The 27,603-nt window shown below is 41.6% G+C and overlaps 1 protein-coding gene across 12 annotated transcripts in view; it reads right to left on the reverse strand.

Annotated features, from left to right (window-relative positions):
- The window catches only part of CAMTA1 (calmodulin binding transcription activator 1), an 891,439-nt gene that overhangs the window by 844,511 nt on the left and 19,325 nt on the right, over positions 1 to 27,603 (reverse strand). For 6 of the 12 annotated variants that reach the window (XM_082390191.1, XM_082390204.1, XM_082390197.1 and 3 more), the window contains exons 2-3: positions 10,369 to 10,438; positions 5,256 to 5,374 (exon numbers count right to left, since the gene is read on the reverse strand). In XM_082390191.1, coding sequence (XP_082246317.1) covers positions 5,256 to 5,374; positions 10,369 to 10,438 — 189 coding nt within the window. Of the gene's footprint in view, positions 1 to 5,255; positions 5,375 to 10,368; positions 10,439 to 14,855; positions 16,963 to 25,546; positions 25,711 to 27,603 lie in introns of those variants that run through there. The other 6 variants (XM_082390202.1, XM_082390203.1, XM_082390198.1 and 3 more) reach the window with 2 other exon arrangements.

A 27,603-nucleotide genomic window follows, 5' to 3' on the forward strand; every position in this document is an offset into this window, starting at 1 on the left:
TTACTTGAATATAAAAAGTTGAGGGAAAAAAGTATTCAGGATTTAAAAGGGTAATTCTCTCCCTTTGAAAAGCATTATACTCAAGGAGTTTTTCTTCTTCAGCTTCTCTGGTATGGCTGAGAATGCATCAGTCTATATGTGTACTGCTCCCTCGACAGACATTATTACCATTAAAAAAATGCATTTAACATGAAAATCTCTGAAGCTACCACTAACTACAAACCTGTGCTGCAACTTTCTTTAAGATCAATACAAACTAGAATTCTTTTTTGTTTGCTTACTCTGGAGGAACTTTGTATTAGAGGGAAAACAAACAAAAGAAAGAGCATTAATAGTTCAAAAATAGCAGCACACAAAAATGATCTGAACATATGTAAGGAGAACATTTTCATTAGAAAAGGTTCATGGTGCTGCATTAGTTTGGCTTTGGAAGAATGCCATTTGAAATCCAGATCCAGCAAGTGGGGAATGCAGTAGTTACATTTTAAGTCAAACAGCTAATTAATGACTAAACAAAAGGAATTTCAGTCTGGACAACATATATGGAGCACTAATACGTGTAATTATGAAGTAGTCATTTGTGTAATCAGAAAGCTGCATTAGCATAATTATTTCTGGCTCTGGGCCTTAAAAATATTAACTTAAAATGCAGAAAATTGTAATAGTTCACCTAATGAAGATGTGAATACCAAACTGATTATGAAATAAGAGTTGGTTCTTTAACAAATGTGCTCTGTGTTTAATACATTCTTTCTCTCCTGCCCAGGATATAAAAATCAAGCCTATCAACCCTCCAGTTGTGCACAGGTACAAAATTTCTATTTTTTAATATATTTTCTTCCTCATCCAGAGCCCACATGTGAATATTCATTATTAAGAATCAAAACTCCGGGGGCTTCCCTGGTGGCACAGTGGTTGAAAATCTGCGTGCTAATGCAGGGGACACGGGTTCAAGCCCTGGTCTGGGAAGACCCCACATGCCACGGAGCAACTGGGCCCGTGAGCCACAACTACTGAGCCTGCGCGTCTGGAGCCTGTGCTCCGCAACAAGAGACGCCGCGATAGTGAGGGGCCCGCGCACCGCGATGAAGTGTGGCCCCCGCTTGCCACAACTAGAGAAAGCCCTCGCACAGAAACGAAGACCCAACACAGCCAAAAATTAATTAATTAATTAATTTTTAAAAAAAAAGAATCAAAACTCCTTCCCTAAGAAATGAGTGTTTGCTACTTTTTTTTTTTAATCCTCAGAAAAAAATACATTAAGTTTACGTATAATACTGGAAAATGCAAAATGAAAAAAGAAGCAAATGAATAAAACAAAAGGATTAGAAGTCACTAAACAGCACGAGATCTTGGAAAAGTCTTATTTGAAATCATTCTTTGGGACAGAAACGTAGAAAGTATGGACTCCAAAATCAGGCTATAGGCTTGGACTTCCAAGGCCACCACTTTCAGCTACTTTAACATCTCTATGGCTCAAGTTTCCTCATCTATATTGTAAGAATAATCACAAAACCTACCTCATAGTATTAGTTCAAGGAGTAAATGTGATTATTCACAGAAAGAACTCAACAGTGCCTAGCATACAGTAGATGGTCAATAAATGTTAGCTGCCATAATGACCATCATCACCATCTCCATATTGTTTTCAGAACCTGGGAAAAGAGTGTTTATGGCTGAGAAAGCATAATCTAAAATTGATTTGTTTTTAGATACCACAGTTATTTTGCAATTGCAAATAACATTCAAGAAGGGCAGGAGATCTTACTTATTCCAGTGAGTTAGAAAAGGTTAAAAGTGCTTAAGTAGGCCCTAAAATCTGTCTTGTCTTCTAAGAGTCTTCCTTTTCAGTGACTTTCAGCTTTACCAAATTTGCATGTGAACCCACAATACTAATCTTATATTAACTCTTTTTAATCTGAAACTAAACTCCAGAATGGATCTGCCAGGTACGCTAATGTGGTTAAGGGTTACGTGTCTTTAATTCAAAGCCTAGACGACACACAGTAGAATGAATGTTCCCAAGAATTAATCAGCAACGTAGAAGAAATGAAGCTCAGGCAGAGACAGGCCCTGTCAAGTGTGCTACCTTGACCGAATTATTTCACCACTTTCTACCCACACTCCCTCATCTGTAAAAGGAAACATTACAATATCATTAGAAGGCTCAGAACTAACGATACACAGCACCCAGTCACCAGCAGGGAGCGGGCGCTGATACACGGCGACACGTGAAAGGGCACCATCTCGCCCTCCCTCTCTCAACAGATGCGCACGCACAGTACACACGGTGGGTTTTCTCAAGTAACCGCAGATGTTACAACACAGGTCTGAGGAAGGGACTCTCTCAAAAGTACAGAGGAGTCAAATTATACCCAGGAACTCAACTGTATACACCCAGCAGAGAGAGAGAGAGAACACGGGCGACAGAGAAAGATGACAGTTGACATCTCATACAGGCAACCCCGGCCGCCAGTCTACTTGGCGAACAGACGCTGTGCAGAGAGTGAGATGGAAAACACCCACGTCGGCTGTGCTCGCAACTGCGCTTGTGCCACACGCCCCTCCCAGTGCGAGTGCCTGGTCCCAGGAAGTGGGATCAACAGGAATGTAGTTTTTGTACAACACAGCTCCTAAATACCAGCCGACTCCTTCACGGGGTCCTCCACCAGCACACGGCAAGCTACCCCAACCCCAGGGGAAGGGCGGGCCCTTCGCAAAGCGGGGTGGCTACACCCTACTCCCTGAGCGATTGAAGAGGTTCCACGGGCAATGCTCCGCCTCACACGGGGCCACAAAGCCCCACTGCGACACACCTCCTTCAGGTCTCAGTGGCGACATTAAGGATGGCAGGCTGAAAGACATGGGAAAATGCCAAACCCAGCCAGGTCAGAGAAGCAAGTACTTTCACGGGAGTACTAATTGTTTTGTTTCTATTATCCGAGCCAGTAAAAAAAAAAAAAAAAAATGACATGTCACCATCACCACGTAACACCTTACAGAATTAACAACTCCTGCTGTCACGCCAAGATTCCCGTTTTTTTCCTAAAGCCAAAAATCAACAAGAAAAAAAAAGCCAAAGTCCTCCACACAGAAATATGGGCCAACCTTTGAATTCAGTTCTGTCGTAGGAGTTTTTGTTGGTTTTCGGCAGGCAGACCACCGAAAGCACAACCGATGGCAAGGGAAGAGGACGTGTGCCTTGGCCCCTGCCAGCCGAGCCCCCCTGCCACGCCCCCGCCCTCCACAGGAGCACACACTCTTCTACCCACATTTCAGCAGCAGTGACAGCTCGTGCAAACACCCCACATTTCTCAGACCCCAGTCTCACACTGCACCGGTCGGAAGGGGATGCAGTCTCCCCTCTTAGGACTTGAACTTAAGCCACACAGGGACCTAAACCAGTGGTCTCCGAGGGGCTAGGTGTACTGGGTCCTAGAAGAAAATGCAGAGTGACTTCTTATCTGCCTCTTAATTTTGTCCTCTATAAAAATTCCTTATTGGGTGTTTCATAATGTATCTAAAATATTAGTAAGGTGGAACATGTAAATAATTTAGAGGTAAACAAATCTGTGAAAGTTGAAGGGCTGTGCTCAAAAGTTCCAAAAAAGTTTTGAAACCACTCATCTAAATAATCTACCAACTAAATTCCTGACAGTTACCCCCAGCTTCGTAAGACTCTTAAGACCACTAACTTTAATTCACTAAGCAATTGCTGGTTTCAAATATAATTTCAAGTCATAATTAAAATAAATTGCCAATTACATAAAAAGATAACACTGAAAAAATTATATGTTTTGTTACATTTATAAAAAAACTGGAACTAATGTATAATAACATAGTATCAAATCCTGTTTCAGGGATTACTAAGAAACTTACTGAGTTCTTTAATATTTCATGATCTAGTTTTGACTTACTGAATGGCCCCCAAATTGTACTATTTTGTTGACAGAGTAATGATCTATGATTAGGACTAATTTTCAGCACCTTTACTTTGCTTTCATGTCTAAAATGTTTGAAACAGTTAATAGATGACTGATTAAAACAACAGGCCTCCCAACTAGCTGTTTGTCAAAACAAAAGTATTCTGTCTGAGGGGGGAAATATAATTTATTCAAATAATCAAAATATACATACCTTAAAAGAAGTTTAAAATCAGTTGAAACAAGGTAACAAAACTATGAGGTTCTAGTGAGTATTTAACTCTGTAAACTAGGATAAGTGAAGAGACTTTCACATAACCTCTTATAACTCAAAACAAAAGCATTGTAAGTCAAGAATTAGAGAAAACAATTTTTTAAAAATAAGGGTAAATAGGCAGCGCTATTTTCTTCTTGTATCTTAACAAAACTGAGTGCCCAGTACAGGGCAGGGTGTTATATTTATAACTTAACTTGGAAGTATTGATAAATGTTGAACCAGCAACACGAATTGCTTGAGACCAACTTTGTAAAACCAATAACCCCAGCCATTTGAATTAAAGGAATAGAATTCCCAGCATGATGGACACAGACCCAATTCTCATCATCACACTAAATGGGTATTACCCTAAATTGAAATAGTCAGATTTCAAAATAAAAAAGATGACAAAGCAATCCACCCCTAATATTAAGACTTCCAGATTAAGATTTACCAAAAAAGGAAACATCATCCAACAAAATAAACTCCGATTCACTCTACTTCATCAATCTTCCTTCTAACTGAATGTCAGATCAACAACCTACTATACAGCCTTCATTCTTAATACAAATTCCTATCGTTAAGGTAAACCAGTTAATTCTCCATGCAAACTTTCTTCATCAGAGAGGACAAGAGCTATTTTGCTAATAAGAACCCTGCCCTTCCAGATTCTACAGAAACTTCACATTGTCAAGACATGGCACATTCTGTGGAACACTGGAGCTGTACCCTTATCAATTCATGACAACATAAGAACTAAGGTTTAACTGAGATGCGAACAGAGTCAACCACAAATGCAACACACCAAAATGCAAGAAAACACAAAGACAGAAACTCATGCTACCTTAGTAAGTCAGCGTGCACATTTGATATTTTTCAACACAAGCCAAGCAGATCAGAGATAGGTCAAAAAACATGTTGGTTTCTGTCAAATCCAAATTAAGTATTCTTCTCATTTACAATTTCCTAGTTCAATATTTTGAATTTAAAGCTAATATAAAGTAGTACTATGCAAAATGACCTAGCGAGTTTGCCCTTAAAAAAAGTTGTACCCCTAAAAATAGAAATTTATCTACCTCATTAGTGTTCCAACGGTGCCTCTCTTTGGGTAAACTTGAACATTTCGGCAGACATTCAAGCAGCTTTTTCGGTAAAAAGATTTTTACATGACTACTATTGCTGTTCCCATGATCATCTATAAAGAAGAAAACAATAAATTCAGAGAAGATCATAGAGAAAATCTCCTGTTAAGTACACTGGCAAGGTCAGAAACAGCAGCTGAGTTTTAGTCACTGGGAGACCAAGAGGATTATTCCTCTTAGTTAACAAAACTCATTTACACACTTATCAGATAGATGGCAGCAGGAATCTGGTCAAGAGGCTCTAAAATAAGATTGAGCTTTTTGCTCCATGGCGAGCAAATGGACAGGGAATACCCCAGCAGCTGCCCATAAACAGAATGTTGCTTTTAAAGGTTCTTTCACCAGGTTTCCATGAAGTACATCAAAACTACAAAATGATTTAAACTCACAACACCTAGAAATCTTCTATTAACAGCTGAAAACGTTTTTAAGGTTTTTAGAAAAGAGGAATTATAATAAAATATGACTGCTTACTTTATTGATAAGCTAATACTACTTCATCCCCTAGAATACAAATGAGACTTATCCTTTCCAAAGAAAATTACAAATCTTATACATATAAGGAATTTAAACCTCCAGTTAGCTACCTAGGTAATACAGAGGCTGGCCTTTCTAGCCTAAATCTAAAAACATACACTTTTAATTAATCTGATTTACATATATATCTATACGATTAATGTATTTCATCAAAACGTAACTCTTCTAAATCAGTGAGGGAAAAGCTCCCTACTTTCAGACTAGATGGTATGTCTATCTGATAATCAGTCTCCCTGATACTTTCTAAAAGAGATCTTTTCCTTTTTTCCTTCACTTATTTATTTACATATCATTTCTTGTTTCATTCCTGTAACAAAGTCCCTTTGCCCGGCTCCTAATTTCTTGCCAGGTTTGACACATTTAGGTCAAAGTTTCAAATTACCCACTCCAATTTTTTTTTAATGCCAAATGGAAGGCCCAACATCCAAAGGGTACAATGCATAACTGGGTACTAAGGAGCAATACATTAAAATACTGAAGACTGAATTTGCTCCAGAAAGTCACAGGTGACATAACTTACTCTGATATCAGTAAGGTAAAAAAGGACTCCAAGTCAAGAGCCCAGGATTCTTGCCCAGTTCTGCTACTTTCTAATTGTGTGACCTTGGGTAAGTTACTTAATATTTTCAGCTTTCCCAAATCAAGGAGAATGAGATAATCTCTAATTCTCCTCCAGGCATAGATCCCTAGAGAATTTACTGTCACATTCAGTAATTTTAAATGCCTTACAATTAAACAACCTTATACAGGCATACAGGTATTAGTTAAGAATGTTGAAAGTGAAATACAGTAGTATATTTTTCCAGTCATTTACTACAATTTTGTTTAGCACAGACTGTTTTTTGAACATGCGAAAAACATAAAAGAATAAAAAATACTTCTACAGTCATAATAAAATCTTCTCCAAACACTTTTCATCTGATGAACACATTTCTTCTCAAGGAAGAGATCTTAACAGGGAAATAGTGGGTATAGAAATAACATCTAAAAAATTTACTACATCTTCCTATAGGGAAGAACTTGAGAGTTTTAGCATATTAAATCTTTTTTGGCCCATGAACTACACAACCAGTTGAATTATAATGCCTATCCTCTATTTCTATAAGCAGTATAAAAACTTGAAAAACTTAAAAATTGACTGCTTTTAAGAATCCAAAATTTTAATTTAATAGCAAAATAAAATTAAACTTTTAAAAAACCTTGCTACGAAACCAAAAAAAAAAGGGTTTAACTAAAAGCAAGTTCATAGAAAGTTCTGTATTAATTACACACTAGAAAACCTTTGTAATTTTATGTGCTTATGCATGCTCCCTGCACTTCACCCTCCCAAGGGAGGTACCATGGGCCATAAAACTTTACAGTGCACAGTACCAAATCACATGAGCCTTTACCTCCCTTCTCTCTTTCCCTAAAATGGTTTTACTCTGCTCTTTAAAAATCTCCCCTGATGTGTATAATCTTCAAAGTAGAGGTGAAAAAATTCTAAAATCTATACTCAATTCCGATATTTACCAATTACAGGGTACCTTCTGCGAAGACAGTACTATGCTAGATGCTCAATCAATTGGCTTACTTTGAATAGTACATGACTAGTCATAGCTCCTAAAAAACTATTTACGTATAATTTTGACAATGAATGGAATATGAAACCCCAGCTTCTATTTCTATGTTTGTGGTCACAACCTGATGTTAATCATCTGTCCTCTTAGCCTCCTTGAAGAACCCAGCTGTCCTTCGGCATACGAAGCATATGAGTGAGTGTGTGGGGGTGTGTGTGGGGGTGGGGAGAGGGAGAGAGAGAGAGAGGGAGGGAGGGAGAGAGAGAGAGAGAGAGAGAGAGAGAGAGAGAGAGAGAGAGAGAGAGAGAGAGGAAGAGGAAGAGAGGGAGCGAGCACTCTTCTCAACAGCACAACTAACTGCTAGAGAAAAGGCTTCTGTCTTCCACTCTGATACCAAATCAGGCAGCGGTGAATCGGCCCAAAGGCTTTTAAAGAGGAAAAGGAGAATAGCTGTGTGAGCACTGTCTCAATCAAGTTTCTAAATTTAGCACTTTATGGGGATGTGCAGCCATGGGTTCAAAAGGAATAGAAGTATGACAGGCCAATGGGTTCCCCTTAATCAGTTTTTAAACTGTGTTATTTCCAGAATTTTAGGTTCATGCTGTATATAAATCGGATGTTTTTAAGAAACATAACAATGGGTAAATTTTCCCACTGTGCATTATGAAGAGGGCAGTTTTAATACTGGGAAAAGAATATCAGGAATTGAAACAGCCAAACTGTTAAAACTCGTATTTTCAAATTTCAGTTTTTCTAGTTAAAATGGAATAAAGAGTAACTTTGCTTTCACATTAGAAAACAACTGCTCACATGGTTATACTGTATAAAATTACATTGTTTAATTAAATGTTTTTTAATGTTTTTGGAGTAACTATGATTGATATCATAATTAGATAACACATGTACCAGTTTTTAAATCCTTGTCTCAGTACAAGGATTCCAACAGTATCTTGAGTTAATGTTAAAAGTAAGTTATACAGTGGTTTCAACTGCATCTCAGTATTTATATCCAGAGAGTTAAACTCTGACACTGCCAAATGGAAGTGTCAACCAAATACAGTAAAACACTTCACTATCATTATCTAGCAAAATATGCGTGTCTGATACATGACTTCACAAAATAATTTTCTAACCTACTTCACAATAAAAATAACTTATGAAGCTCTTGAAATTGACAGATGATTTGTTTGGCTGACAGCTATTAATTCCAGAGAATGAACCACCTTTTCCAGTCAACCTTCAAATATTTTCCAAATAATAACTTTAGAGGCATAGTATAACTCAACTAAAACTTTCTAAAATGTACGAGAATGCTCATTCACTTAGTTAATTAGGCAAAAAGCAGAATTCTTATTTTCATGTTTTATTTCTAAATCTGAGATTTCACATTACCAAATCCTTCATTTAAATCCAAAGAAATGTATTTGACCTTTTCCTTGGAACACACTGTTGACTTCTACAAGGTAAATCATAACTGTATTAAGTCTAACCGGGAAATGATGTATCCATTTTATTTTGATTCATAATTAATAAAAATTCAATAATTTTGGTTTTGTGAATAATTACAAACACTGTTATTCAATCAAGTTGATTATGATTAACCTCTCAACCTCTAGAACAAACTGTTCAAAGTAAGTTGGTCTAACAGTGTACCAAATTGCTAAATCTTACTGGGAATATATTTGATCAACAACTTGGAGTGGTAAAATTAAAAGGAAGCGCTACAATTTTCTGTTTAGCTCTAATTATTATGTGCTTAGAGTTAATTAGTAGGATAGGAACTGATTGAGGAAAACATAAGCGCATATTGTTAAATTCAAGTCAGCACAGTGCTCACAGCAGCAAATACTGCCATTACTAATCAAAGACCTTCAAATCGCTATCCACCCAAAATAAATATTAATTAAGCACCAACTATGTGCCAAGGCTTGGTATGATTTCTTCCTATTCTTCTCGAAAGAAATTCTCCAAAATGAATTAAACTCAGTTGTAATTATCCAAAAGATTTTTTAAAGGTTAAAAAAAATAATAAGTTTTTTTAATGGAAAAGTATAACTAGTTTTGCTATTTCACAACCCCTTTCCTCTTCTTAGAGTGCGTGTGATCATCAAATCTTACCCTTTCTATTTTTAGGTGGCCAGATACCCTCTCCCTGTCAATCATATTACCAAACCTCTGACCCAGGTCTAGGTCAACTCAAACTCAGGTTTAATAAACTTCTCACTATTTACCTGAATTTTATATTTTCAATCTAAAAACATGTAGGTGGGGGCAGATAAAGTGGCGAGGCCCAGAAGCCTTGCGATCAATTGCCGTCAATTTGGGTTTGGGGCATCCTCTCCTGCTTCGTCCCATTCAACTTCAGTCTGAGCTACATGTGATCAAGTACATTTATTTCCTACTATTTATGAGGGAGCAGACATTTGTGGGACTCTATATCAGGCATCCAGAAAGGATTTTACATTGTACTCTTTCATTTAATCCTCACAATAACCCGTCTGGGCATAATCACCCCTATTTTACAGATGAAGAACCTGAGGTTCAGATTAATTTGCCCAAGATCTACAGCTAGTAAGTGGCTCAAGTGGGATTCAGACATTACCTCTGGCTTTTCCCGCAATACCACAAGGCTCCTACTCTTAAGTCACCCAGAATTTGACACTAGAATTACAGAATCGTTGTATTAGTATATCTAACATTTGCAGAGTGCTCTGAGTTTTCCATATGATTAAACCCTTTGCCTTTTTAATCCTCACAGAAACTTTATGAGGGGAGTATTATTTTGCTACCCCCAGATGGATTAAGTAACTCATCTAAGATCACACAGCAAGTTAAAGGCAGAACCCAGGTCTTCTCACTCCTCATCACAGGCTTTCCTGCACTACAAGGATGGAATTACTCTCACTGCCAAGCCCACCCCTTCCTGTAAGTCAAAAGCTTTCGAATCCTACCTTCTATAGGTGGCACGGTGTTGAGAACACAGTAGGTGCTAGTTCCGCAGAATACACTTTGGGAAACGCTCTAAGGAAACAGAAAATAAAATGTAAAACTAATCTTTGAAAAAGATAAATACTGGCTCTTCTGTGATATTCCTGCCAAAGATGCAAAACCTGAATCTAATCATGAGGAAACATCGGACAAATCCAAATTGAGGAACATTCCACAAAATGGCCTATAGTCTTCACAAACGTCAAGGTCATGAAAGTCAGAAAGGACTGAGAACTGTTCTGGATCAAAGGAGGCTGAGGAGACAATCAAGTGCCACCCAGGGTCCCCGCGGGGCCTTTCTCTACAAGGTCAGCACTGGGTCAACTGGCACCACCGGAAGAGCTCGGAGGATTCGACGGTAGAGAAGTCTGGGTGTTCATTTCCTGACTTTGATTCCTGCATTGTGGTGATGGAGGAGAATGTTGTTTGTAGGAAACACATAATAAAGTTCTGACAGTCAAGGGCGATGAAACATACCGGCAACTCACTCTCTCACATAGTTCACGGGGAAGGAAGTCCTCTGCACTACACCTGCGATGTTTCTGTAGGCTAAGAGTGTTTCAAAATGTAAAGTACACGTGTGTGAAAAAAAGATCTATGCTGCTGAACCTCTATTACCTGTGCAGTTTTTTTTAACAGGGAGCATATGTGCTGTACGTACAGTACATTGTTCCTAAGAAGAACCAATGCCATTTCATTCTGCAGCTCAGTCAACATTCAACGACATCATTACCACTTCCCAACAGCAAGGCCCACACCTGACTCATTCAAACGGATCTATGAGTGCCAACTAACAGCACGGCGGGTGGAGTGAGTCAGGGAGACGTTGGAAGACCAGGTCTCTGCTCTCAGGCTGCTTCATGTAGATAAAATTAAAGCTTTCATATAAAAACCTACACCATGTTGTACAGCAGAAACTAACACAACATTGTAAAGCAGTTATACTCCAATAAAGACATTAAAATTTAAAAAAAAAACTACACCACGGTAACTTTTAAAAAGGGGGGGAAAATTTCTCTGAGTCTTGCCAGCCAATTAGTCTGGGTCACTTTTTGTTCAGTTGCAATATTAAATAAAATTTTAGATTATTCCTCCAGCACTATAAACCACAGATTTATATACCTAGAAAACCAAAGACAGTTCAACAATCACCCTCAACATTTTATGTTTAAAATATAAAAAACTCAGTTCTCTCACTTACTAGCTGTCCTTGGGAAAGTAATTTAACCTCTCTGTATTACCTCATCCAAAAAAGTACAGAGAATTGGATGGGATAATGCACACACAAGGGCTTTAGATTCAAGAGTACCACTCAACATAAAATGCCATTGTTACTATGGTTAACGAGGATAATCTTTAACAACGTTAACATTTTCTGAGAATAAACTGATGACTGCCTGGACTTTTTGTGCCACAAAGAGTGTTGAAATCTGACTAAGCTGACTCCCCTGAGGTTCTGACTATCCTCTCCCTTAGTGCCACGGGAAGTGAGTGCTTCACCACAGAACAAGTCTTTCTCCACAATGTGATTCCTAGCTACCAGGATAACCATCAGCTCCTAATCATTTATTTCTTGTTTCTGGAAAATTCTTGTTCCAGTACTTTTACTGTCCTTCTTCTGCTTGATTTAATCAATAGTGGTAACCACTGATTAGCAATCTGGGCCTGAGGATTCTCCCCGTGAACTATGGACTGACCTCAGCTTTCATGTTCCTTTGGAAAATTCAACATTAGTCTCTCCCCCTGACCGAATGTGGGATTCTAGACTTCAGGCAACATCTTTGAGAGTCGCCAGCAACAGCCTTCTCAGCACAGTAATGCAACATCCCATCTTCATGTGGTTTCCAAATTGAAAAGTGAAATTTTACGGTGTTTTACGGTTAAAAGGAATGTTTTACGTTCAAGACTTAACATTTTCTGGCTTCCTATTACCAAAAAACAAGATAGCTTAGGTTTACCACTGATCAAGACATCTCGCAATGGTCTCCTCAAAAGTTTTAAAAACCACTAATGTACAGTGGAACACATTAGTGAATGACTTCATAAAAAGAACTTTTACACCTGACTTCAAAGTTTGATGACAGGTAATTTAGTGGTAAAACATATCATATAACAAATCGAAAGAATTAAACGCTAAAAACAACATATGTAACAGAGATATCACGAACAACCAACCATGATTTCTCAATAGCACTAGCATAATAAGTGAAGTCTTAATAGTTCATTTAAGCAGGAAAGAAACTCACTCACATAACTTGAGAGTGAAATCAAATGACATCCCACCCTAAAAAACACAATGTCCTCAAAGCAAATAAGGCAAAACAAGCAAACTCACAGAAGCAATGGCTACCTTGTATGAAGTACCCAGGGGCCAGCCTCTGAGCTAGGTCCTTTCACAGGGCCCCTGAGACCTGTCTCTGAAAGCCAGACTGGCCCTGGAGTGCAGAGAGGAGCACCGGTCTGAGGATCTGGAGCCACGGGGTCCTGAGCCAGGCCCACCACTGCCTGCTGACAAGGCCGGGGCAGACAGCTGAGCTCTCTGTGCACAGACAAGGGCGGAGTGGGAAAAGTACAAGCTCTAACGCCAGCTCTGGATTCCAGTCTTCATGCTGCCCTCCCTGGCTGGCTCTCAAGTCTGACTCCGACCTCTCTTCCCTCGGGAGCCTCCCGCTGACTGAGGCGAGCAGCCCAACTGGTGCTGTCTGAATAGCCTGTATTTCCCTCCTGCCGGAAGCCTCCATCTTTATCATAACTCCTTCCATGTGTTCTACACACATGAAAGGAGCACCTCACGTGTGCCAGACACCGTCCTAGGAGCTGGGACCCAGCAGTGAGCAAGACCAACAAAGGTCCCACACTCATGGGGTACATGCCAGTGGGGGAGGCAGGTGGTAAGTGGGATAAACGCTGTGAAGGAAATAAAACGGAGTGACGCTCTATGATGAAAAATCAGGTAGGGAGAGCTCTGTTTCTGAAAGCACATCCATGTGTGGAGCAAAGGGACTACCTGATTAGAGCATCAGGAAACCCGGATTCTCTCGTTAACTAGGTTGAGCGGCTCTCAGCGTGGCTGCCCTTCAGTCATCTAGGGAGATTTTTAAAATTCTGATGCCCGGGCTGCAATCCTGACCACTTCAGCCAGAATGTATGGAGGTGGAACCCAGGCATCGGTATTTTTTAAAGGTTCCCAAGTGATCCCAAGGTGTATCCAAGGATGGGAGCCACTGAAACAAACAGCTGTATGACTCTGCTAACTCTCTGACTTTGCCAGTTTTCTCAAGAATAAAATCACAGGTTGACCTTGAGCAGCGCATCCCCAACTTTAATGCACATGTGGGTCATCTGAGGCTCTTGCAGGTTCTGACTCACAGGTCTGAGTGGTGCCTGAGCCTGTGCCTCTGAGACACCCCCATGATTCATGGCCCCACCTAGACTATCAGAAACTAGATGATCTAAAAGATCCAGTCCCAACACTCCTGACTGCACAATTCCATGGATTCCTAATAGACTGAGAAAGTACTTTTGTCTGTTAACACAAACTATAATACAAAACTATACCAGAATATCCAAGCAAGAAAAGCAAGAGAAACTACAAGGATGGTTACTCAATTAAGTACAGTGTCCAGGGTCTGCTAGAAGTGCCCAAGAGAGGACACAGAAGCTCTTTAAAGTATTCCCTGCCTTCAAAAGGTGTATCTAATTGGAGACAATACTAAAAAAAAAAGAAAAAAAATGTAATGAAGAAATAATACATGATTTACTAAAGCCTGAAGTGAGGAGATGAGAGCAGTATGGAAACCTAGTAACTATCTGTGTACCAGCACAAACTCCTTGGAGGCATGGAATATGTTTTATCCATTTTTGCTTCCCTTCAGAGAACCTAGGTCAGAGGGTTACACATAGCCACATTCGTTTTATATACTAAAAAAAAAAAAAAAATATATATATATATATATATATATATATATATATATATATATAGTTTTGGATGATGGAATAAATGAAACAAAATGCTATATAATGAGAAGTGATTACTGGCTTTTGGACAGAGAAGCTGCATGATGAAAACTATATTTACAGTTCTTTGAAATAAGGACTGACAATGTTTAAGTCTCCATAGAGTCCCTTTAAAGCTACCTGAGGACCCACATAGCTTATTAAAACAAAGGCAGAGAGATGCCCCATGGAATGCAATAAACCAGTTATATCAATTAGAAGTGATACATTAAGAAGATTTTTGTCACACAGTTTTAAATGGAGCCTTGAAATTCACTGACCATTACATATAGCATGACATGCAGACCATCACCATCAAGGCAGAGTCCGAAATTCCCGGCTCCTTTACTACCAAGCCCACCAGCTCTGCCGAGCATTCTAGGCACCGTGCCTCGTTAGGCCGGCTAACTCTTAGAACAAACTGTGCCATGGCTCAGACACCATAAATATTTACTTCTTGCTCGTGTAAAGTCCAAAACAGTAGATCAGGAGGCAGCTCTCCTCCAAGCAGCGGCTCGGGCCCCACAGCTCCTTCCATCTCATGGCAGGAGCCTTCCTACGTCACTGGGCTCTTCTGCATCAGCCAGCAGAGGGAAAGGACACGGATAACCGAGCCGGACGGTGCTACGGGCCAGGCCTGGAAGTGGCACACTTCTCAGCTCTCACGCCATTGGCTAGGATATGGCCACAAAGCCACACCTAATTGCAAGGGAGGTTGGGAAATGCAGTCTGGCTACCTGCCCAGGAAGAGGAGATAGGTTTCACAATCAGCTAGCAGTCTCTGCCACAATGCCATTTGTAACTGTTTGGTTTTTTTTTAATTATAGAAGAGTCAGTCCTTTCAGAAATACCTTCTAAACCTACAACCTCCACCTTTAATCCCTAAGGCCATTCAGCATCTAAACCCAATCTAGCAGTTTTTCTACTCCGATAAATATTTTTCTAACATATTCAAAATAAGACGACATCCAGGGCATCCTTGAAGGGATGTCTGGCTTTTTTGGTACTTAATGTCTGGCACATAATAGAAGCGCAAATATTCGTTGAATTCATGGACGAATGGCATTCCCAGAAGTTCATGGAAAGGGAAAAGAATGGTCCCATCTCTTGCCCTGGTGGTGGTAGGATTTACTGAAGACCATCAGTCTTTTTAAGAACCTCTGTCTCCCTCTCCTAAGGCCACCCTAAGTTGCCACCTGTCTTCTGGAACCTGAACAATCAAGCAGTGAGACAAAAGCTACTTTCGACCCAGTAAGAAGAACTAAGGGGGTGAAAATACTCTACCATGTTCACGGACAACAACAGAGCCAATGCTACCATTGAGAGCACAGGCCTGCTCAACAAAGAGGAACACAGGGTCTGTCAGAGACCAGGCTCTGGAGGCCTCCATAAAACCGGGCTAATGACCTCTGAGACTAGAAAGCCAACATGCACCCCAAACACAAACCACAAAAGGTTAGTGGGGGAAAAAATTACATGGTATATAGTACAAAAACATTTTGTGCTCATGTATTACCTCTTTTCAAGAAGTTCAAAATATATCGTAAGTGCTACTATAATAACCCTACCAATACTCCTATGGGATAGAGACAAAATTAAAGTGTGTACTCAAGTTAAAAGGAAAACGTCTGCTAGGTGGCTGACTTCCTACTACTGGGGCCAGCGCAGTAAGAAAGTGAAGCAGTAACCTCTAAGGTAATTGGGGCACAAACCATTTTAGGCTCTCAAACTGAGTTCAACACCTAGAATTGAGTTCAAAAGCAAACAAGTTGCTAAAACAAACCACAAAACAGTTGAAGGGCTAAGACGCTAATACAGGAACTAATACTACAATATATCAAGCCTGATTTATGACCTGAGAAATCACATTAATTGATTCACTATTACCAGAGATTCATGTAAAGCATATTTAAACTGATTTCAGAATGAAAAAAAAAAAATTCTTTCTAGGTATGAATCGCAATATCATTAGAATTTTTATAAACTTAATTTGGCTAGGAAGCCAGTATACTCAATACTCTGAAAATAATCAAAGAGCACTTATTAAATGTCCTCACTTGTATAAATAGATTCTAGTAGAACATATTCAGAAAAAAAAACACTATATGAAATTTAAAATTACACTGTCTCAGCACTTATCATTACTAATACTGATAACTTTTTTAACTACTCAAAGAGAGATATAAAATATCAACCCAACAAGCTAGGCATTCCATTTGATATTATGTACATATAACAAGCATTTTCACATTTTTTTTTTTTTTTTAAAGATTTATTTATTGATTGACTGATTGATTGCTATGTTGGGTCTTCGTTTCTGTGCTAGGGCTTTCTCTAGTTGTGGCAAGCGGGGGCCACTCTTCATCGCAGTGCGCGGGCCTCTCACTATCGCGGCCTCTCTTGTTGCGGAGCACAGGCTCCAGACGCGCAGGCTCAGTAGTTGTGGCTCACGGGCCCAGTTGCTCCGCGGCATGTGGGATCCTCCCAGACCAGGGCTCGAACCCGTGTCCCCTGCATTAGCAGGCAGACTCTCAACCACTGCGCCACCAGGGAAGCCCCATTTTCACATTTAAAATCTTATTCTGGCCCCAGAAGGCAGCAGAGCAGACATGATGTCTGTTCTAGAAAAGGCACCAAGGCACAGGCAGAGACACTTGCCAAGGGCCACAGGCTGGGAGGGGACAGAGCAAGAACCAGGAGCAGGTCTCCCTACACAACTCCGGGGCTGTTCCCACAGAACACAGGCTCTCTCCCTAATAATGCAATAACGCTTCTCCACAAAGAAGCAACGCAAAAGTTGGGGCAGAAAAAGTTCACAAGTTGCTCTGACAGAAAAGCCAAAGCACACGAGGAACATGGAAGAATACCTAGTAATCCAAGCTGGGAGTTCAACATCTTAAAGGAAAGGCCAGCAACACAACAGCTACACACACACAAGTCTGGATGTTGATCTGGTAGAAAGATTTTCCGTGCTTCTCAAACATTTTTTAGTCCATGAACCACAGACCACCCATCACCTATCACTACTTGCTATGGCCCCAAAACTAAAACCTCATCAAAACCAAAGGGGTGGGGACTTCCCTGGTGGCGCTGTGGTTAAGAATCTGCCTGTCAATGCAGGGGACACGGGTTTGAGCTCTGATCTGGGAAGATTCCACATGCCACGGAGCAGCTAAGCCCATGCGCCACAACTACTGAGCCTGCGCTCTGGAGCCCGCGAGCCCCAACTACTGAAGCCCGTGCGCCACAACTACTGAGCCTGCGCTCTATAGCCTGCGAGCCACAACTACTGAGCCCACGAGCCAGAACTACTGAAGCCTGCACGCCTAGAGCCCATGCTCCGCAACAAGAGAAGCCACCGCAATGAGAAGCCTGCGCACCGCAACGAAAAGTAGCCCCCGCTTGCCGCAACTAGAGAAAGCCCACGCGCAGCAACGAGGACCCAACGTAGCCAAAAATAAATAAATAAATAAAAATTTAAAAAAAAAAAAAAAAAACCGAAAGGGAGGAGGACACTGTGTCTCACAGCAGAGCAATGAGGCGTCCCCTTGAGTGGAGCCTGGCCGCGTGGGGCCTCACCTAATCCAAATGCAGCCAGAACGAGGAAGAACGCCAAGACACTCTCGGAGGCCAAAGACATCTGTCCACGTGCAAAAGCTCACACACTCCACTGTTGAGAAGGGCTCTCTTGATCCACAGTCCTAGTTTGTGGTAATGTGTTACAGCGGCAAAGATAACTAATACACTGATCAGGGCCCAGTGAGTTCTTTTCTCACCTTGGACTTGATCAATCATTTCACTATCATTTTACCAGCACTCTGCATTTACCACCAAAACCCTTGAAAGAATTGTCTACTCTCTCACTACCTCTTTCTCATCCTCTCAACTCACTATCAAATTGACAAAATCAGTACCTTTTTCTTAGTCTTCATTCTACTCAACCTCTCGGCATTACAACTGATAACCTCCTTACAACCCTTTGCACTTAAGCGTCCCTGACTTTATGTTCTTCTTGTTCTATCACCTCTCTGACCATTCTTCCTCAGTCTCCTCTGGTCCTCTCCTCTCTGGTGACACTTAAATGGAAGCATTCACCACATTTCTGCCCACAAGTCCCTTCTCTTCTCCCATGACAATTTCATCCACTACTATGAATTCTACTCCTAATTCATCTGAACTGATTCATTCTTTCAACCAACAGGCACTGTTCTGGGCACAGAGCTGTATAATAGCAACAAGCAAGACAATCAAGGTTCTACGTTCATGAAACTTACATACTCTGCCAGAGGCTCTATTTGCCCCCCCAGGTCTACTCACCACCCTTCTCCACCCTGCCCTGTGCCAGGGAGGCTGACCTCTATGGACTCCATCACCAGGGCTCCCTTGCCCTCTGAAAGTTCAATGAAGAGAAAAAACAGGGTGATATGAATGACTCCCTCATCTCTGATCCACATTCCCAATGTCATATTGTACGCATACATGCTAACGCTACCCCAATTACACCTAAAACAGAACCGATAACATTTGCATCCAGTCTCCCCAAAACATATCCCTCCTTATTCCTCCCTCCTTCAGTTAACGGCCTCACTAACACCAGCTGTTGAGGTTCGCAAGCTAAAGTCACCCCCAACTCTTCTCATCCCTCAAGGCCCACGGTCAGTCAGGCACAAAACTGTACCTCTCTCACACATACACATACAGCTCAGTCGCACCAGCTCCTTTTTGCAACCCACTGCTACAGACATTCCTGCCAGGAGCTACTGTCTCCCAACTCCAGTCCTTCCTCTTTGCTCATTCATTCATTCATTCAACCAACAAACATTTACTAAGCCCACCCCAGGTGCCAGGTATTCAAGCCTCTGACCACTAAAGGTGTAAATCTAACTGAAGGAGAAAGAGAAGTAAACAAGCAAGTTCAACACAAGTGAAAGAGCTAGGACCAGGAAAACCATAAAGTACTATGGGTACACCAGGGAAGGGCACACAACCCAATCTGAAAAGAGGCAAGGTCAGGAAGGCTTACTCCGAAAAGTGTTATTTAAGCAGAAACCCAGAGGACGAGGAGAGGCAGCAAAACAGAGCATATGTGTAAGTATGTGTGTATTTGTTTTAGAGGAAAGTGCCCCTTCTAAACCAAGGCGATGACAATGCGCAAGGCCTAAAACCAAGAGAAAGCATGGTGCCCTGAGACAACCAGAATCTAAAAAAATTTACCACAGCTGGAGAGTGGAGAGGACGCTGGAGCAGGAAGCAGGTGGTCCTTATTAGCACCTTCAAGGAGAACTGACTAACCAATCAATCCCACTCCTCCGCTAAAAAAACAAACAAACAAACAAACAAAAACCCTAAAAGCCTCTCCCAAAGCAGAGAGAATAAACGCCAGGCTCCTCAGTCTGACTTTCCAAGCCCCTACAACCCGACCCCTACCTACTTTGCCAGGATCATCTACCCACATGCACCAGGAACCCCAGCCTCCCTGGTACTCCTGGCTCTGTGCCTTTGCTCCATTTCCTCCACTTGGAATTTCTCGTCAAACCATCATGTTTGCCTGTCAATAATGACAGGTCAAATTCTACCTCCTTCCAGAAGTCTTCCCAGTTCCTTCCAGCGCATGATTACACCATTCATTATGACCTGCCTTGACTCAGTTACATCCATATCTGCTCCCCTGCGGGCTGGAAGCTTCTGGAGTATTATGAACAGAAGTGAATCCTAATTTCCGAGACTAGGGCAAATGTTCAGAAAAATATTCAATTTATCAGCATTGCACTTCTAAGTAAACAACCAAAGAGGGTCATGAAAAAATAATTATTTTTGAATTATATAAATACAATCAATCAAAAGCCTAGATTTCTGTATGTTTTCAATGAGTATCTCTAAATAAAAATGGCTACACACTGCCTCATTAGATTAAAAAACAGTAAGTAGATAAGCTCAGAAAGGTTGTTACTTGCTCAAAGTCACAAGGCACTTAAGGGGTAAAGACCAGAGTCAAGGCTTCAGGGACTCTCCTCAAAAGCTACAAACAGCCAGATATAACCACAGTATCCCCATGTATCTCCCTAACCAGCCATCCGATTACCTAAAACTTCCTTCCTTCACTCTTCCCTCAATTAATTCCCATTTTCCTTCAGAGTTCAGCTCAAGAACGCTCCTCCAAGCTTTCAGATGAGCAAATCCCTTTCTGATGCACTACACTCGCCTGCATAGCATGGACATGATAACAGCACTAGGAAGGCAAGGGCAGTGTATCAGTTGTAATCACACATGGCACCTTGATTAACGCTGGTTTCCCTGTCAGCTGCATGAGGACAAGGACCATGACTGTCCTTCTCTGGGCCTGGCACTTTATTATTAAGCGTTGAGTAAGTGAACTGCCTTAAGAGTATAACAGTAACTGATAGTCACATGGCCTCCACAGGACTACAAGATCCTAAAATAATTTCTGACACCTCCAATAATAATAATAATGACAATTACATAAAATTTAATGTCACATTATTGTAATATATTCTAACTCTTTTATAATTAAATATTCATGAATGGAATCTGTTAATTCTCTATTAATCAGAATGAGTGTTAACCAGAAGACCACATTTTTTCTAAACACGCAAGGCATCAGCAAACTTTCACATCAAAAGAACACACACACAAGAAGCCGACCTATACAGGCTATATGAGTAACTATTTGCTCTCTTGGAACCTGAAAAGTCCAATTCCAGCCTCACAGGGAATTAGGTTTTTCCACAACACAGCCTACTATATTAATAACTTTAAACAACAATTTTTTTAAGGCAAGATGCTTGGGTGCTTGAGTTAGGCAGGACTAGTTCCCAAACAGCAGATCCATAAAAAGGATTTAAACTCCCCAGATTGATCCACCCATTTAATATATAATTCCTATCAATATCAAAACAGCCTTTTTTGTAGAAATTGACAAGCTGATCTGGATATTATACGGAAAATCAAGGAACCCAGAATATTCAGAACAATCTTGAAAAAGAAGAACAGTTGGGGGACAGACACTTCCCAATTTCAAAAATTAACTACAGGGGGCTTCCCTGGTGGCGCAGTGGTTGGGAATCCGCCTGCCAATGCAGGGCACACGGGTTCGAGCCCTGGTCTGGGAGGATCCCACATGCAGCGGAGCAGCTAGGCCCGTGAGCCACAACTACTGAGCCTGCGCGTCTGGAGCCTGTGCTCCGCAACGGGAGAGCCCGCAACAGTGAGAGGCCCACGCACCGCGATGAGGAGTGGCCCCCGCTCGCCGCAACTGGAGAAAGCCCTCGCACAGAAACGAAGACCCAACACAGCCAAAAATAAATTAATTAATTAATTTTTTTAAAAAATTAACTACAAAGCTACAGTAATCAAGACAGTGTGGTACTGGCATAAGGACAGACATACAGATCAATGGATTAGAAATGAGACTCTAAAACCAAGCCCACACACTTATGGCCAACTGATTTTTGGCTAGGGTGCCAAGATACTTCAATGGGAAAAGAATGGTCTTTTCAACAAATGGTACTGGGACAACTGGATATCCACATGCAAAAAAGGATGAAGCTGGAAGCCCACCTACCTTACAACATACAAAAACCCAAAATGAATCAGAGGCCTAAATGTAAAAGCTAAAACTATTAAACTCTGACAAGAAAACATAGGTGTAAATCTTCATGACCTTGGATTAGGCAATGATTTCTTAATTATGACAGCAAAAGCATAAGCAACAGAAGAAAAACCAGATAAACTGAACTCAATCAAAATTTAAAACTTTTGTGCTTCAAAGGAAACCAGCAAGAAAGTGAAAAGACAATCCACAGAATGGGAGAAAATATGTGCAAATCATACATCTGATAAGGGATTGATATCCAGAATATATCAAAAATGCCTACAACTCAAAAGCAAAAACCAAACAACTCCGTTTAAAAAATGGGCCAAGGCCTTGAATACACATTCCTTCAAAGGAGACACACAAATGGCCAATAAGCACAAGAAGAGATGCTCAACATCATTAGCCTTTAGAAAACGCAAATCAAAACCACAATAAGATACCACTTCACAGCCACTAGAATGGCTGTATCAAAAAGACAGATAACAACAAGTGCCAGCAAGGATGCGGAGAAATTGGAACCTTCAAACATCACTGGCGGGAATGTAATATGATGCAGCCACTTTAGAAAGCAGTCCGGCAGTTCCTCAAAAGTTAATCACAGAGTTACCATATGACCTAGCAATTCCACTCCTAGGTGTACACCGGAGAGAACTGAAAACACATGTCCATGCAAAAGCATGTACACAAATGTTCATAGCAGCATTATTCATAGTAGCCAAAAAGTGGAAATAACTCAAATGTCCACCAACTGGTGAATAGATAAATAAAATGTGGTATATCTATATAATAGAGTATTATTCCACCATAAAGAAACGAAGTTCTGGGCTTCCCTGGTGGCGCAGTGGTTGAGAGTCTGCCTGCCAATGCAGGGGACATAGGTTCAAGCCCTGGTTTGGGAAGATCCCACATGCCGCGGAGCAACTAGACCCGTGCGCCACAACTACTGAGCCTGCGCGTCTGGAGCCTGTGCTCCGCAACGAGAGAGGCCGCGATAGTGAGAGGCCCGCACACCGCGATGAAGAGTGTCGTTTGCCGCAACCAGAGAAAGCCCTCGCACAGAAACAAAGACCCAACAGAGCCAAAAATAAATAAATAAATAAATAAAATTTAAAATGTTTAAAAAAAAAGAAACGAAGTTCTGATATATAGTATAACGTGGATGAAAACACTATGCTAAGGGAAAGAAGCCAGTCACAAAAGGCCACATATTGTAGGATTCCATCTATATGAAATGTCCAGAATTGGCAAATCCATAAAGACAGAGAGTGGATTTCTAATTGCCTAGAGCAGAGGAGAGGGAGGAAAGCAGAGTGCCTACTCACGGGCAGAGGTTTCTTTTTGGCGTGATGAAGATGTTCTAGAATTAGATAGTGGTGATAGTTACACAACTGTGTAAATATACTAAAAACCACTTAATTGTATATTTTAAAAGGGTGAATTTTATGTTATATGAATTATACCTCAATACAGCTGTTATCAAAAAGGAATCAAATCCCTTTATGTATCTTTAAAACATTATATACTTTCCTCTTTTGTTAAGCAGAGCACACTTAGCATTGCTTCTGTGAACACACTCAAGGTCATCACTATGAAACATCAGTTACTGAGCAGCTGTACATTCACAGGCTTCAGTGGTGTGCTGGCTGCTAGCCCTCTGACATAGACCTCCAAACCACTGCCTTCAGCCTTCTTTCTACCTGTTTACTATGATTTTACTTCCTCCTCCTACCATGAGAAGTCAAGAAAAACCTGAGATTAGATGCAGGAAGGATACGAAGGAAAAGCCAAACAAGTATGCATACAGGTAGCCGCATGTGCTTAAGACAGAGGCTGTTCCAGACCCCCTCTTCAGAGGCAACGTCTCCAACCGTCCAGGTTTAGTGGTCCACAAGAAGGGGAAAGGCACTAAACCAGGTTTAGTGGTCCCAAGCATCTCAACCGTGGGACACCTCAGAAGACACTGGCCTCCCTCAAACTGCCTGGTCCTCCCTGAGAACCACCAGGGCAATGGCTGCCAGACCACCAGGTTCCCACATGTCCCGGCTGCTTCACCACCACTCCAAGCACGAGCCCTGGGACAGCTGCTACACCCACTGCTGACTTGCTGCACACACAAGTGGGCTGGCTGGCTGAGGATGCCCCGCCTCATAGCTGTAGCCACAGGGAACATTTTCTCTGCAAAAAGTTTACTCGCTATAGCGAGGGGACATGAGAAATCCATTTTGGAGTCAATATTCTTTCTCTTACACTGTTTGATGGAGACAGAGGTCAAGGCGTCAGGACCCGCTGCTACAGTCCCTTCTCCCACAATCCTTCACCTTAAGCCCCTCTAGGTGATCAGCAGGCCAGCAACCCTAACCAGCCCTCTCTCAGCGTGCACCGGACCTGGGTGAACGCCCAGCCTTGGAAACAAAGCAAGTGGCTGAGAGGAGTCAGTCCAACCCTCCGTCTGGAGTATTTTAAACACACGCCATAGAGACTGGAGTCAGATGACGGTGAGCCCTGGAACCAGAGTCAGGATGCGCAGAAGCATGACCGGGACCCCTGCCCACTGCGTGCAAACTACGGTGCGGCAAGGAGGCTGCGTGCGAGTGAGAAGCCCTGTCTGCAAGGAGAAACGGGGAGCGGCAGAGAGGGGAGCCGGCAGAGCCATGACCCCCACTCAGCCCCAGGGGCTCCAGAGGAAAAGGCCACTCCAGGCTCTCCGGGTGCAGCTCCCAGACTGTCCAGTTCACTGCAGTCTCCGTCCTGGGAGGCTGAGATGGCCTCTGCTCTTCTTACACAAAAACCACCTTCACTTAACCTAAGTGGCTTGTGTCCCCTGCAAGAAAAACGGCTCCAACTAAAGGAGGGCCTGCTTCCCCTCCCTGACATCAAGTGTCCTAGTGTCCACTTTCTATATAAATGAACCTCAGAGCCATCTGATGTTCGTTTAGTGTGTGTGTGTGTGTGTGTGTGCACGCACGCATGCAGGGGTAGGCGGGGGGTGGGGGGGGATTTTGATGCTTTATTTAAGGCACAACCTGCCAACTTAGTGTAATGAAAATATTGCCACACATTTACTTTTAGCTCCTTATAGCTACTTTTCTCATCTTTTCTCATTGGGTTTTAAATCCATTTGGGGTTTTTTTTTAATTGTGGAAAAATACACATAACCTAAAATGTACCACTTTAACCCTTTCTGAGTGTACAATTCAGTGGCATTAAGTACATTCACGCCGTTGTGCACCATCCCCACTCACCACTGTTTATCTTTAAAAGTGCTCTGAAAGCCATGACTTTTTCATTCTTTTGTATTAAACAGGGATTTCCGTCTAGGCTCTGTCATCAAGCGACAAGGCGGTGCTGAAGGCGCTGGAGGGGAGACGGCAGAGAACACCCGCAACCACCTGGAGCAGCCCCAGGGCGGCTAAGTCCGTCCTCGGTTCCTTCGGCCCCGGCCACGGAGGCTGGAGCCTAAAAATACCGGCAGAGGACACACACCGGCTGTCAAGGAGATCCAGCCCAGTTAGAAAGGCTGCCACTATCACCTGATTTGCATCAGAAGACACCCATACGGGCAGCAATGGGTCATCTGTAGAATAATCAGATTCAGTGGAGAAAGACTGATGGTCCTCGCCTCCCAGAGTGCCTGGAATAAATCTCTGGGCCTTGAACTTGGTCAAGTAATCCATGATCAATTTCTGGAGGACCCCTAGGAAGAAAAACAAGTACTTCAAAAATGTTGAGTACCCACTCGCCACCTTCCGCTTGTTACAGCTCTCTTTGTAAGCACAACAGCCTGTTACCGATAAAATTAAATAAGAGACCTCCATCAGAAGCTTTGTCAAAGCAAATGATTCAGCCAGCACATTTCATAATGGCAGAGACAGAAAGGATAAGGCAGAGAATGTTGCCGAGAACACCGGGAACTTTAACTTGCCCCTCAGTATCTTTAAATATGAAAGAAACTTTCAAAAACTAAATTATATTCAAGGTATCTCCAAACGCCAGGCCTGGAGCAGCCCAGGGAGTACGCCCAAGTGAAGATGCTATATGATCAATCACAGTGGACTCACCGGAACTCCCCAATCCACAAGAGTTTCTTAGTAGGAAGAGTCTAGCAATCGATACATCCTAATAACAGTTATATTAATCAACTCCAGGAAATAAAGCTAAATGAATGTACATAATACTACCTTAAACATAAAATGTCTGAGGTTAGCAGACACTTTTGCATCTGTAATCGTGTATTATTTAAGTCTGTTTTTCCAACACTATAAACTCTCATCCATATTAGAATAAAGACCTGAAATGTGTCATAGGGAATAACTAAGCAGAATGAACATTTTTGTGCTGTGCATCTTTAACAATTTCTTTTGCAATTTTTAACTCGCAACATGTTAGACCTAAAAAATTAAGCCCTCTCTGTATACCAGAAAGGAGGCACCTCGGTGACTATAGTTCAAATTCCTCGTACACAGACGGCCTGACCTGGAGCAAGTACCTCAAAAGGGAAAGAGAGAGTTACACAGAATAAGACAGCTGCACACCAGCACAGCAAGTCATGAAGTGAAATCCCACACATGCAACTTCATTTTCTTAGCATCATAAGTCAGATTGGGAAGGAACTTTAGAGGCTGTCACTAGGACTACTCTCTACCCAACACGTGAATCCCCGTAAAATTATGACCGACTAACTCATTATACGAGAGCAGAAGCCTAGGAAAAGCAAGATGAGATGCTGAGCCAGAATCAAGAGTGACGAAGTAGGATCTGGTAAGGAAGAGAAGGCTGCAGAGGCCAGGGAGAGAGGCTTCTAGCATCCGGCCTGCAGAAGTGGCAGCAAGCACTGCAGAAAATACACCTCTAGCTGGGGTCCTTGCTCCCATTCGCCAGTGCTCCTGGCTACTGAAAGAGAAGAGTACAAGCTGGGAACCACAGTGGACTTGTTCTCAAAGCCATACAGGAAACCTAAGCCTTTGTGGCCAGAGGACTCACCTAGCACTGTTTGGTTCAGGGTAAGACAAAAATGATATTGCTGGCACTACAGCTAGGCTGCCCAACAGTTTGAAATCTGATATCAAAACCTATAACTTTTCATAAATCCTACAGCAGTACACAGTAGAACACCGTTTTGAAAATGACTGAGTGTTTACGGAAACCCTCTACCATTAAATATTCCTTTCTTCGATAGTATTTACAATTAGATTCCTTCCTGGAGATTGTATTTAAATAATTTTAAAATGATTTAGTTCTTAGAGAAAATAATAAATGTCATTTAAGTCAGCTTCAAATGCTTATGCATGTCTACTTGCTCTCATTTTTTTTCTCAGAGCATCTACTTAAAGGAGAAAGCTAAATAACAGACCACAAATCTCTGTTCCCCACCAGAAAACCTGGCTCAACCTAAAGGAACACCAAGCTCTCATTTCATTTAAGGCTGGGAGAAGACAATATCTCTGAGTTGTCAGGAGGTTTAAAAAGTCATCTCAGGAGTAACACTGGGTATCAATCAAAATGGTTGCAATTCGAATCATCTCTAACCATAAACTGTAACTGAGCCAAAATGATTTTTAAATATAACACATTTTACTTCTAGATGTTT

This window comes from Balaenoptera borealis (assembly GCF_965194805.1).
Source record: "Balaenoptera borealis genome assembly, chromosome: 1".
NCBI lineage: Eukaryota > Metazoa > Chordata > Mammalia > Artiodactyla > Balaenopteridae > Balaenoptera > Balaenoptera borealis.